At 35.5% G+C, this 13248-nt stretch overlaps 1 protein-coding gene across 1 annotated transcript in view; it reads right to left on the bottom strand.

Moving 5' to 3' along the window:
• Positions 1-13248, bottom strand: part of gem (transcription factor CP2 like gemini) — a 47916-nt gene that overhangs the window by 14736 nt on the left and 19932 nt on the right. Inside the window, exons 9-12 of the mRNA XM_090117749.1 lie at positions 12171-12278; positions 11643-11777; positions 10845-10964; positions 10105-10175 (exon numbers count right to left, since the gene is read on the bottom strand). Of these exons, the coding sequence (XP_089973875.1) occupies positions 10105-10175; positions 10845-10964; positions 11643-11777; positions 12171-12278 (434 nt within the window). The remainder of the gene's footprint in view (positions 1-10104; positions 10176-10844; positions 10965-11642; positions 11778-12170; positions 12279-13248) is intronic.

The raw sequence follows: 13248 nt of genomic DNA, 5'->3' as shown, positions 1-13248 counted from the left end.
AATGTAAGCTGGTACTTTAAACTGTTTCCTTGTAGACTATACTTTTGAATCAAATGCATATGAAGCAATCCAAGGTACCTATGGACAATAATCATCCACTTAGCTACTAATTATAGTGACCCCGATCACTATGGCTCTACAATTCTATACATCCTATGTAAGTACATCACATCATAATCACATCGTCTATTCTTAAATTATACGTTCAATGTGTTTGTGTTGTGAACTCAAAACATCTGTGTTTATTCAATTTGAACGTTTCGCAACAAATCAAAGCCACAACGACGTAAAACATCAACAAAAATTCAGTAAAAACTGGATATTTACGGTAAGCGCAGTCGGGACGGTCTAACGCTTATGTTGGCCGCCTTCAGCCGTCTCGCAATCTCGATGTACGTTTCGGGCTCGGCCTCGACTTCCACCTCAGCCTTGAGCAGCGAGAACTTCATGCGCCAGCCCCTCGCTTCGACGCCGTGAACAAGCCGCGCTCGGAGCACTACCCCCCGGCTCACATGCCTGGCACTAAGTCTTTGCTCGAAAACGAGCATAATACTCGTCAGCTGTAGTCCTGTCTGGTCAAATTGAAGAAGATAAACGCGCCGGAACCGATGCGATATGCTGCGCCGCTAGATACCACCATAGCTGGACCGCTCACCACTTCAACAACCATTGGTTATGTATACGGTACGAACACTGAACAAAAGTACACCACCGACTTTTCACTTGTCCAACATTATTCAACGACCGCCTCGCACTGAATGTCACTTCGCGTTGCGATATTACGACAAAATACACTGTTACAATTATCTAATTGCTATAATCGATGCAAGTTTTCGAAAGCTTGCGATTGTGCAGAGAAATATCGGGAAATAAAAACAAAGGAGTACGTGACATATGACGGAACGAGAACGACTGACTAGCATGGGCGCTGATTGGCCGCGAGTGAGGCGCGCTAGTCGATTGGATCAAAACCGGTTCGAATCGGTTCGCGTAGGCCGCGGCCGGCTTTTGTTAGTGCATTGAACGTCACGCGACTAGTGAGGAACTGTGTTGCATTTTATCGATTCGGTTTCACTGTCGTTTCGATGAATCATATTTAACTAATAGAAACTACACAGATAATTGATTATTATTTTAAGATGTAAGTGCTTGATACCGCTTCTTCAAATTGTACAGACGAATCGGCAAAGGACCGGATACAAATTGTACGTAATGATCGCCGTCATGCACTTTCGGCCAATTGAGAACCAATTTGTTGGTAACCGACATGAACTAGTTTTTGTATTAAAATTGACGTTACCGGTTGGGTACTACTTGCCAACGGGTTAGTATCACTGTAAATCACTTCTGTAGTGTACTGCGTAACAAACTTTGAGGCATGACCTCCGACAACATTGTAAACGACTGTTACATCGTTGCGGACTGTTTAGTCACTTAAAAGTTAAATCTCTTGGATAATAATAAATTGCATAGGATAAGATTGGTACGAAGTTTTTTAAACAATACAATATGTACTTAATGACGAATTACATGTTTTACTTTTAGTATTAAATAATATAAAATGGGCGCCATCGTCATGCTCACACATAGCTACAATAATGTAGAACATTGATTATGAAGATAATGTAGTTTTAGTATTGGAAATATGAAGGTACTACTTCTCAGGCGCGGTCCCAGGGGGGTGGTCACGGGGGACATGACCCCCCCCAAAATCGTACTCGATAAATTAGAAAAAAATCTTATACTGTACAAAATATTTAAAAAAAAACTGGCCAAATGCGTATCGGAGTCACTTGCACACCTAAAGTTCCGTTTAAAACTGTTATTAATCCCTTGCGAATTATGAATTCATGGGGGGCTGGGGTAGCATACCTTTCCAGCCTCGTGACCCCCCCCAAAATTTCAGACTGGGACCGCGCCTGCTACTTCTAGTCTAGGCCACTTAAATTGGGCGCAAATGTGGTAAATTTAGGTTATTATATTATGTACCTATTGCAAAAACGTAACTGACTTATCTTAAATGGTAATAGCATTTCAATCAAGATTCTAATTCCTTTTTAAATACTCTCCACTAAAAATCCTTAAAATATATATCGTGCGCTCATTTATGAACATTGAAAAAATAAAGTTTATGAGCAAAAAACCTTACACCTAATTTCTGAGAGAATATCACGTAAAGTACAACAGAAAAATTACATTAACGTAACAAGTTCTACCAATTGACGCAAATAATGAATTAATTATTTACACAAATCTGGTTTTGTTTGGTATTAATTTGTCTTTGCCTGCAAAAAGGTGATAATTGCAATGACGGCTTGTTACCAGTTCGAATTGTGTCAACTACAATACAAATTAACGTTGGATAAGGGTGTTAGCCGTGTTCACGGTTTTAGTCGGTTCAATCCGACGTTAATTGGATTAGTGGAAATGTACCAGCAAACATAGCTAAGGTGCTGTGAAAAACATCGTGTGTAATCTTGATACGTATCTTATACATACGTGTTCACAATTTAATAGATCTTCAAACTTAGATAAAGAATTGGCACGACTAGACTCTAGAATTTGCTTATTTTCGCTAAATTCAAGGTCGGTTTTTTATGATAACTTTTGCAAAATGTAATAAAATTTTAATATTTAAAAATATTCAGAACGAAGCTTAGTTACATAGACAAGAAATAACTTGGGTGTTTTCTAATGTAAGAGTTCCTAGCCGAATGACTGGCACCATAAAGTCACCATTTCTAACATCTGACATTTAATCATAACGGTACCACACTATACTTATAAACTTATCCGTTAGTAAAAATCGATTTTATTCTATGTTTCAGAAATTCTATTAGAAAGACACTAGTCATAATAAAGTCAATGCTCTTGTGGAAACCGTATAATATTTCCATGGTCGACTCTTACATAGCGGGTATTACATTTGCTATTCGATGCACGTGTTAACTTTACTTTGCTCAGAATCCTGGCAAATGAAATAAATCTACATCGAAATCAATGTCACGCGCACCCATTTTTTGTTGTCGAAGAAATTATTCCTAACAACTATATTTACGACTTTTGCAAAATTGTATCTTATTGCACACAATACCACAATGCCACACATGGCACATTGTTTTGCTGCCTTAATGTTCAAAGTAAAGAAAAACCTTTACAAAATTGCAAGCGGCAAAACCAGGCTTACCATAATTAACATACCTACATTGTATACTTCATACTGGCAGAATCAATCAATATCAGATAGCAAAATCCCGTACGATCCCGTATGAAGGTATTGAGTTATATGCATATTTTATCTTGCTTATCTATACTATAATATTATAAAGCTGAAGAGTTTGGTTTGTTTGTTTGTTTGTTTGTTTGAACGCGCTAATCTCTACTGGGAACTACTGGTCCGATTTGAAAAATTCTTTCGGTGTTAGATAGCCCATTTATCGAGGAAGGTTATAGGCTATATTTCATCACGCTACGGACAACAGGAGTGGAGCCACGGGGGTGAAACCGCGCGGAGCAGCTAGTAATTAATATTTACATTAAAATATCCTATAAATGAACATGAAACCTGCCCACAGACAGCCGTAACTCAATTCACAGATATACTTGGACATAGCTATAATTCCATGTAAATATTTAACCAGCAAGTTTGGTTCACTCAGCCTATTCGTGTGTAAATAATTGCTTTGGCTGATAGCTATCCTTATATAGCCAAAATGTTAAACGCACCATGTCTGCATCTAATGAATACATTTAAACCGCATGTATTAGCGATAGAAACAAACATTCTACATGAAAATCTACGACAAGCATACAACGCCATCAAAATCAGTGCCTAATAATTCTCTAGTCACTAGCAAAAGCCGCAATATAATGTTGCAACCGACACAAGCGAATTACAATTGGCAGATTCAACAACAACACCAGCTATTACCCCTTTAAACGGGTTTAGTTGCCAGCACCGGCGGATGCACGCTAAATATAGCTCGCGTTACAAACGGGGGCGATATGAGTTCATCTGCTGTGCAAATCTGATGCGAAGATAACAACTCGATTGTGTGTAAATGAGGATAGCTAAATGGGGCAGGTTATGGCCGACAAAAAACTTATACTACTTGTAAATCAATTTTTGAAAGGAAAAATAAGTACAGGCAACGAAATATAAGTACAGGACAATCAGTTTTAGAGACGCTTGACACAAAAACTATAAACATATTGAGTAACGACGAATAAAAGAGGAATGATCTGATGCACTGATAAACAGCCTATACTCAATATGGAGACTTTTGTACTTGCAATTTTCGAACTAATGAAAGAAAAAAAAAAGATGTCCCCAGTAAAGCAGGAAAAAAAATTTGGTTAAACATCTCGATATTCTTATGCACCCACACTCTGCCTACATTTTGTCGTAAACATATCAGCGGAAAATTTTATTTCAATCTCCAATATTCAAATGACTATTGAATTTGATCTAAAACATCTTTGAACATGGGTTTGGAAGAATAAATTTAAAAATCAAGTCACTGACTATTATTTTTATAAACCATAAAACAAGGTATAACTTTATTAATTATGGCTTTTTTATATTTTCATTACTTATACATATAGCAAAATTAACAAAAAATCAAAATTTAACAATATAATAAAGAGATAAAATAAATAAAGTTCTTTTTTTACGTACTTAATTTTATTAGATGTATAACACCGTGTATCCACACGCTTTATCCTAGAATTTAACAAAATTGTGTTGTCATGTTATATTTATTTATGCAAATCTACATTTGATTCGCGTTTTATTATCTACATTATTACAAATACAGTAGTGTTTACACGTGAAAAAGTTTATCGAATCAATTTCATCAAAATATACGTATGTAGAGTAGTATTTAATGAACGGCCTTGTGTATAATTGTAAACAAACAAACCATTCTACGTTGTAGCTGTATTTATAAAGTATCAATTGAGTTCACATCCGTATGTTAATTCCCTAGGGCCCCTTTAATGCAATTACGCTGAAAGTTGAAACCCACTACGCAATTATCGTTGTTCTATTTTTAAAATGAAGCGAGGGATGTGATGTGTGTTATCGATAATTACCGGTTTTTATCTATGGGCTGAAAATTCATCGGTTACCTTTTAATCGATTTGATTATTCAGTGGTTATTTCAAGTTGAAAACGAAAATTTATTTAAAATAAAAAATCAATGTAATAAAAATTATATGGAAAAAGTAATTTTATTATTTTATAACAAACCATAACCGAGAAATGTATTACGGCTAAAAGCATAATTTTCAACGCTAGTAGAAGCTTGGTATACAATTAACGGTGTCGTTAAAGTAGTTTATTTCAATTAACGCACAGTTAAAACTGGTAATTAACAAGTTGAGAGACTAGTATGAACTACTCGGTGACAACTATTGTTATTCTAATTAGGGTCAACCGGGGCAAATGCAACTATGGGGCTATGGCAACTAGTTATCATAACTAACTTATTAGAGTTGTTGTAATATATCGCCACCTATGATTCAATAACTCAACGACTAATAAATCTTACAAGTAATAGATGGTGCCACTACGATGAAAACTATTTGATTGATAGGCCATTTTGTCAAACCGCTATTTTGAAGTTGGTGTGCGTAAAAACAGGTGTCGAGTTTTACAGACAAAAAAATTGTTTAGGAGTGATTTTTTGCAGGTGTTTTTGATTGGACACGATTATCACAAGCCGTTACGCATATTTCATTTATATTTTTAATGCGTTAGTTGACTCTATTTTGTGTTATTGATGCAGTTACAATTGCCTCATGAAAATTTCACTGTGGGGTTATTGCAACTGTGAGGTTAGTTACAATAGCCCCTTATATTTTTGTATGAAACTAAAAACACTAGGGATGTGACAGTGTCGATATTTTTATTATGTATTCTTCTTGGTCTTCTTCTTTATGATTAATTAAAGAAGAACCATCGATTATTTCTTCGATATTATACCCAGAGACGGGTTCATAAGTAAAATTAAAATTAGATAAAGCGTGGTTAAAGACTATAAGTAACTAAAAACGATAGGTAGGATAGTTCTGTGATTGTTCAAGTAATTTTTAGTTAACGGTTGATTAACTAATAAACGTATTTTGTTTGGTTTACGTTTTTAACAATATTTAACACAAAGAATATTATTTGTTCTGACCAAAAACTAAAATTGACTTAGTAGGTCATCATCATCATTGGCCTATACGTCTATTACAGACGGTTTATGGTGCTATGCCTGAGCAATGCTTTTGGTGTCCAAACAATCCGACGCGAGATCGACATACTTTTCCGCAGGTCGGACAGGGGAAGTTTGCTGGAACAGGTTCGTTTTCGGCTTGGTGACGTTTCATCCTTTTGCTTGCGAGTACTCTGAACCACGCTTCGTCACAGAATCTGCAGCCCTCGGAAACAAGTTTGCGCCAATCAGATCGATCATTAGCGAGTTTCTCCCAGTTTTTATAATCAATATTGAAAGAAGCCATGTCGCGTTTTGCACAGTCCTTGAAGCGGAGCAGGGGTCTCCCGATGTCTCTCTTTGCATCGGCGACTGCACCCAGCATAACGCGTCTTGGCAATCGAGAAGGCTCCATCCTGTACACATGCCCTAGCCAACGAAGGCGTCTCTGTTTGAGTATCGTAGTCAGGCTAGGTAGCTGTGCGATTTCGAGAACCTTCTCGTGGGTAATCTTATTTTGCCACGTTATGCCTAAGATCTTGCGTAAGCAGCGCATGTAGAAGGAGTTCAATCGACGCTCTTGTTTTGCATACGACGTCCAGGTTTCAGCCCCGTACAAAAGAATGCTCAAGATGGAAGCTTGGAAAACTATCATCTTAGTTTTAATAGTAAGATGTTTGCTTCGCCATACTCTTGTATTAAGCTTCCCAAACATGGTCGCCGCCTTGCCGATACGAATATCGATCTCCGAATTGAGTGAGAGATTGTTCGACACGGTGGACCCTAGATAGCAAAATCTGTCGATTTCTACCAGTGGCATGCCATTCAGAGATATCGTTGACCCCGCAGGAGCTCCTTGTGATAATATAACTGTCTTGTTGGTATTCACAGACATTGCAAATTTAGAACAAGCTCGTGAGAACTTGTCAATCACGAAAACATGAACGGCATTGTAGTTTTCAACGGCAGTACATCGAAGCCGTTTAAGGTTTGCAGAGGTGTGCGTCAGGGATGCGTCTTGGCGCCCACTCTGTTTGGAATATATTTCTCGCTATTGCTGCGTGCAGCATTTAATGATGACCAACAGGGTGTTCACTTGCACACTAGGACGGATGGAAGGATGTTTAACATCTCCCTTCTTAAGTCCAAAAAACACCGTGAGGACCTCTTCGTTGATAACCTCCTTTATGCAGACGACGCAGCACTACTGGCTAATTCTCCGCTCGAGCTCCAGGCAATGATTGAAAACACGAAAACATGAACGACTTAGTAGGTAGTACTGAGTATATTAGTCTATGGTAGTACACTGTAATTTTTTTTTGGTGCGATTTAAAGTGGTAAATCAAAGTAGGTACATGAGATTTTCCTCTAAATAATGCGGCGCATCGATCGCAACGTTATTGTATAGATAACGTTATTGTATATATATATAGAATAATAAAAATATATCGATGAATAAGTTTTTTGCATTCCCCACACTAATTCTCTAACAAATAGTTGCATTTGCCCCACATTTAGAAAAATAAGATTTTTCCTGAAAACTTGTCCTTGCTACACGGTAATCCAGTTCAAAATCCTATGAATAACATGAAATCTCATAAATATATTCTATATTCGTTGTTTTATATGAAATAGAAGAAGAGCTATGGCAGTTAGTTGCATTTACCCCCGACTAGGGGTTAATGTAACTTTTTCTACCAATTTTAGGAAATATTCTCACTACCAGTTATTTATAAGACTACTGTATTGCTTGATTGGTTTAAAATAATCTTGAATAAATACAAAAAACAATAAATGGGTCAAATAAATGACCAAATATAAAAGGAGATAACTGCAACCGATCAAACTTGAAACTTGTTATTTTTTAGTTGCATTTGCCCCGGTTGACCTTATATGTTTGTGCTATAAATATAGTACGAGCACATAACAAAACCGATGAATCATTTTTATGCAGTTTCTACAGTAAATGTATACTACTATATCGTATACTAATAGAGTAAGGCGTTTTTTGCCAAATTTATACTGGACCGATATGAAGAGAACGATATTTTTGTAGAAAGTGTACCGTGGGACAACGTGAAGTCACACAAATAAAAATGCGAAAGCTTGCGTACTCTGCACTAGTGGTTTAGAACAAAATGAAACGCGTGGCTGCAGGCTTGATTCCCATGACGAGCATTGTACGTTGTAGTATAAAGATTTATAAATTTCTGTGTGGAATTTCCACGCATTAGGACAAAAGATCGGAGTTATGGCGTGATGTGAGATTCATTTTATTATTTTATTTTATTGGTCAACTTATATAAAACTTTAAATATCAGTATTTGATCGCCAGAAACCTTCAACCATGTTTCCAAAATTATAATTCGGTGTTCAAATAGTCATTCGCACGAAAATCGAAACCCTATTCAAATATATTCCATTTTTCCCTCCGCCCACCTGTCACCCACTATACTCTATTGTCTCTGCTATAGCTATCATAATTCAAAATTCGAATCGTTAAACGTCAAAACCGTTCCAATCGTAACCTCTGGAACATTCCATACATCATCTGTGCTCCGCATAAATTACCGTCTCAAGTGTCGTTCAATTGATGCAATTTACCACTCTATTTTCGTATGTGATTCTATTTGACCGCGGCCATTTTGAATATCATGTCATGTCACATTACATGAATGAATTGTGAAATATCACGGCTGGTAACTCATTTAATAATGAGTAAATTATTGTTGGAATTTATATTACAATTTAGTGAATTTTTCTTGTTATTTTTAGATTGCTGACTGCATCTCATCATTTCATCAATTCATTTGATACACACAATGATGTTTATATGCTTAAAATTCGTGTAAAGTTTCGTATTCATTGTAATTGCTACACATTTGTTGGGCAACAGTTGATCAACAATGTTGCTGGAAACTTTTTTGATGTTGTCGCTTCCTCGGGCGAGAACTATTCAATAATATTAACTCTGCAATAGTGTTGCCAGCAAATTTTTAACAGGAAGTATCAACTCCATAACTACCATGTTGATTTGACGTTGGTCAACTAATACTTTTACCATTTACATATACAGGGCTTAATCATTCGAAAATTTTGAAATATCCAAACTCTCACTTCAATATCCATAAATATATTTTACATATTTATGGATATTGAATTCGAAAACTTTTCATATTGATTTATTTATGTAGGAATATTTTACTCGTAGCTATATGGCAAGAAAACTCGAATTCAGAAGGAACTTTTGTAGACGTTTATTTTCACCATTTTTATTATAAGACGTTAGATTTCCTATGACATGGGTACTTAGAACCACTTAGTAACATCCTTTTCGATAAATTAAATTGTACCTTCAAGTTAAATTGTATCAAGGCTACATAGCATGCCCAACCACATTTGAAAAATAGCGTTTAAGTTTTGACCTTCTGGCGTAGCCGTGTATATAAGTTAGGGATTGCTCTTTACGAAGTATTTTTATTAAAAATATTTGAACATATTTATCAATTTGAACATAGTTATATTCAAAAGGAAGACTTACCTTGAAATCCGTAAATAAAAAGTTGAATATTAAGTTTTTAAATGTACCATATACCTATCTATAATGATGCAGCTAGTAAATAAATACCTAATATATTGTTGAACAGAAATTGATAAGCAACTAGACTCACAATCGCCTATTAAAAACTTCGTTAAAAATGTCCGAGCAGCGTTGTACAAAACATTCATTCAAATTAACACCTTATTCCTTAACAATTATGTTCAAAATCCATTATATTACTCAAAAGAAAACTCTGCCCTAATATAGGTATAGGCAGAGTTTTGCTTCAGACTATTTTTGAGCGTGATTGAGAATCTATTTTTATTGTACTATGGTTTAATTATTAAAATTATATAAACTTACCACATTTCTGGCGAATAAGGTGGTGAAGTGGTCACCAGCGATGGTGGTGGCATCAAAGCGTCACTCGATAGCTGGTGACAAAAATATTAATATTACAATATGTAGCAATATTACTAAGGTTGCCTGGCAGAGATCTCTGCTTAGTGATAAGGCTGCCAATTGAACTACATCAACTCGATTCTTGTGTCATTTAGATTATTTTCTTTTAAAATGTACAATTTTAAAAAAGAGCGTGTGTGCACCCCTGTCGGAATTGAAACTTTTTATGCAAGATTTAAAGATCGTCGTCTTACTCCATGACGTCCTATAAGTTTCAAGGTCATTCAAGAATTTAATCATTTATGTGCAAGAAGTGTTTCAAATTTTCCATTGTTATTTCAAAAGCATTCTTTGACATTTTTTTATCTATTTTTATTTATGTTTTATTCATTTATATTTTTGTTTTTGAAGTGAAACTTCTTTAGAAACGTTGGGAGTAAAATTTCAAGGTTGCGTCATTGCAATGCCGTCACATCATGGAGTAAGGCGGCGATTTTTGTATCTTTTGTATCTTTGAATCTTGCCAAAGAAGTTTCACTTCTGACACGTGTGCTCGGCACACAAGCTCTTTTTTTATTGTAAATTATAAAAGAAAAGAAACAAAATGACACAAGAATGGCGTTGATGTAGCACAATTGGCGTAATAGTATCTTCAATCGAAGAGATCTTTTTTAATATTTTTTTTTATATTTCTAACTTACCGTTGTTAGAACAGTGGCTTCACACCCGGGTTGGTATTTGTCCAAATCGGCCGGCGGTCGTCTCATGACTTTCTCTCTGTCTTGCTTATGCTTTCTATCTGCGCCTTTTAATTTGAACACCTGGTGACAAAAAAATATATTTTTTGACTATTTTTTGTACCAAAAATGTAGTTATCGACAATACTATCCTATGTGTGTGTGTTTGTTACTCTTTCACGCAAATTCTACTGAACCGATTACACATAGGATAGGTTTTATCCCAGAAATCCCACGGGAACGGGAACTATGTGGGTTTTCCTTTGAAAACGCGGGCGAAGCCGCGGGCGGAAAGCTAGTTATTGAATATTTATTGTTTCCCTGAAAGAAATACCACTTTAAATACATTTGTATGAATTTTATGGGAAAAAGGAGACTTGACGAAATATTTGAGGCAAAGAGTTTCATTCCTATTATGTATAACATTTATATTTATGTAATTTATAGGTTTATTTTTAGAATTTTCAATGAAAATCTATTTATAAAATCTATCAAAGTTATTTAAGAGACAGGTTTATATGTATCTTACACGCATAAAATAGTAGGGAACCTAACGCGGGGTTGCTAGTAGGAAAAAAAAAACAACAAACAATAAAAAAAGTACATACTAACAAGGTTGTGTATTAGTGCACTTAACTTAAAAATCGCAAAAAATATATACTTTTTAACAAGGTTGTGTAGTAGTAGACTCGTACGAAGTCAGAGGGGATTGCTAATAATTAAAAAAACACAAAAAATCCCAAAAAATAACAAAAAACTCACTTTAATCTGACAAGCGGCAGCATGCAAGCGAATTAACTCCTCGCTCGCTAAATATGTTTCCACTTGTATACGAAAAGGTACGCCTTTTTCGCCGCCATGTTTTTTCGCTGTGAACTCCGTGGAAATACAGTTCACCTGTTGAAAGAAATAAAGATTTACCTGTATATAAATAAAAAACATCACTTGGATGGAATTTTTTTTTCAGCTATTAAATACTAGCTGTGCTCCGCAGTTTTACCCGCAGTGCTCAGCTCCTGTTTGTCTTAGCGAGATAGTATATAGCCTATAGCCTTCCTCGATAAATAGGCTATCTAACACCGAAAGATTTTTTCAAATCGGACCAGTAGTTCCCGAGATTAGCGCGTTCAAACAAACAAACTCTTCAGCTTTATAATATTGGTATATATTAGCCGGCTCTATGACTTAGGAAAAATGTTTTATCAAGTAAAATAATTTTTGAAATTGGTCCAATAGTATATGTGAATACAAATATTTCCTTATTATAATAACACAATCATTTATTCTCACCTTAATATAAACGCCGACATCTTTAGTGGGATCCCAATACACGTGCAGTGCGTTTAAAGCCGCCGGTTGTTCGACACGAGTCACTCCGTACGAGAGCGGTACGTCTACCTGTTGATAAATACAGATTAAAACAATAAATAAGGGCTGATTTTTCAATCCCTGGTTCAAACTTATTCGTCGAATAATGTATAAAACTACTATTTTAAAAACGTATTGTAATTTCCCGTATTTGACAGTTTACGTGACATTTTAATATTATCTTGTAATACTTTATTGGACGGATAAGTTTTATCCAAGCATTGAAAAATCGGCCCTAAATAAAATAAAATATTTCAGGACAATTTTCACACACGGCACGATCTGATCCCAAACTAAGCTTTCGCTTGTGTTATGGAAACCAGATGCATATATAACATAATTTTAAATAAATACTTATATAGATAATTAACACCCAGACACAGAGCAAACATCTACGTTCATCACACAAATATTTGCCCCGGGTGGGAATCGAACCCTGGCTTGAAAAGCAGGGCCACTACCAACCAAGCCATCCGGTCAGTCATTAAAATAATTCAATCATATATTGCAATTTGCAAACTGTACTAACGTTAATTTTTAAATTATACACCTGTGTATAATAAAAATATTCATTTGCTGCAATTTGCCAATATAAATACACTTAAATCTATGTTAGGAATATTACATTACAAAAAAAACACGACTTCGCTCGAGAGGTCAATTAAAATGACCACTGCGCTATCTGTTCCTTCTATGTACTTATATCTTTATAAATACGCAACAAATTTTGATGCAATTTTTTTTAACACATAGCACGATTATCGAGGAATGTTTTGGCATATAATAAACACAATTTTATTTAAAGCTAGCAAAACCACGGGTATAATTAATATGTGTTATAAATTGCCAACTGGCAACCCGAACCAAGTGGGTGGTTATAAATATCACAGAACAGCGGATTTGACACTTTCCGTTGGGCTCTCGGACGTAACGGTTGTTTCGGTTGTGCTTAGTTGTGTTAATAATTATTTTGAGTCGATTATTATTTTATTGTTGAAAG

The sequence above is a fragment of the Colias eurytheme genome, chromosome 28 (assembly GCF_061535395.1).
Source record: "Colias eurytheme isolate Ceu_HAF_F1 chromosome 28, ilColEury1 Martin Lab GWU primary, whole genome shotgun sequence".
Classification (NCBI taxonomy): domain Eukaryota; kingdom Metazoa; phylum Arthropoda; class Insecta; order Lepidoptera; family Pieridae; genus Colias; species Colias eurytheme.
The sequence above is the reverse complement of the archived record's forward strand: the minus strand, read 5'-3'. Positions and strand labels throughout refer to the sequence as shown.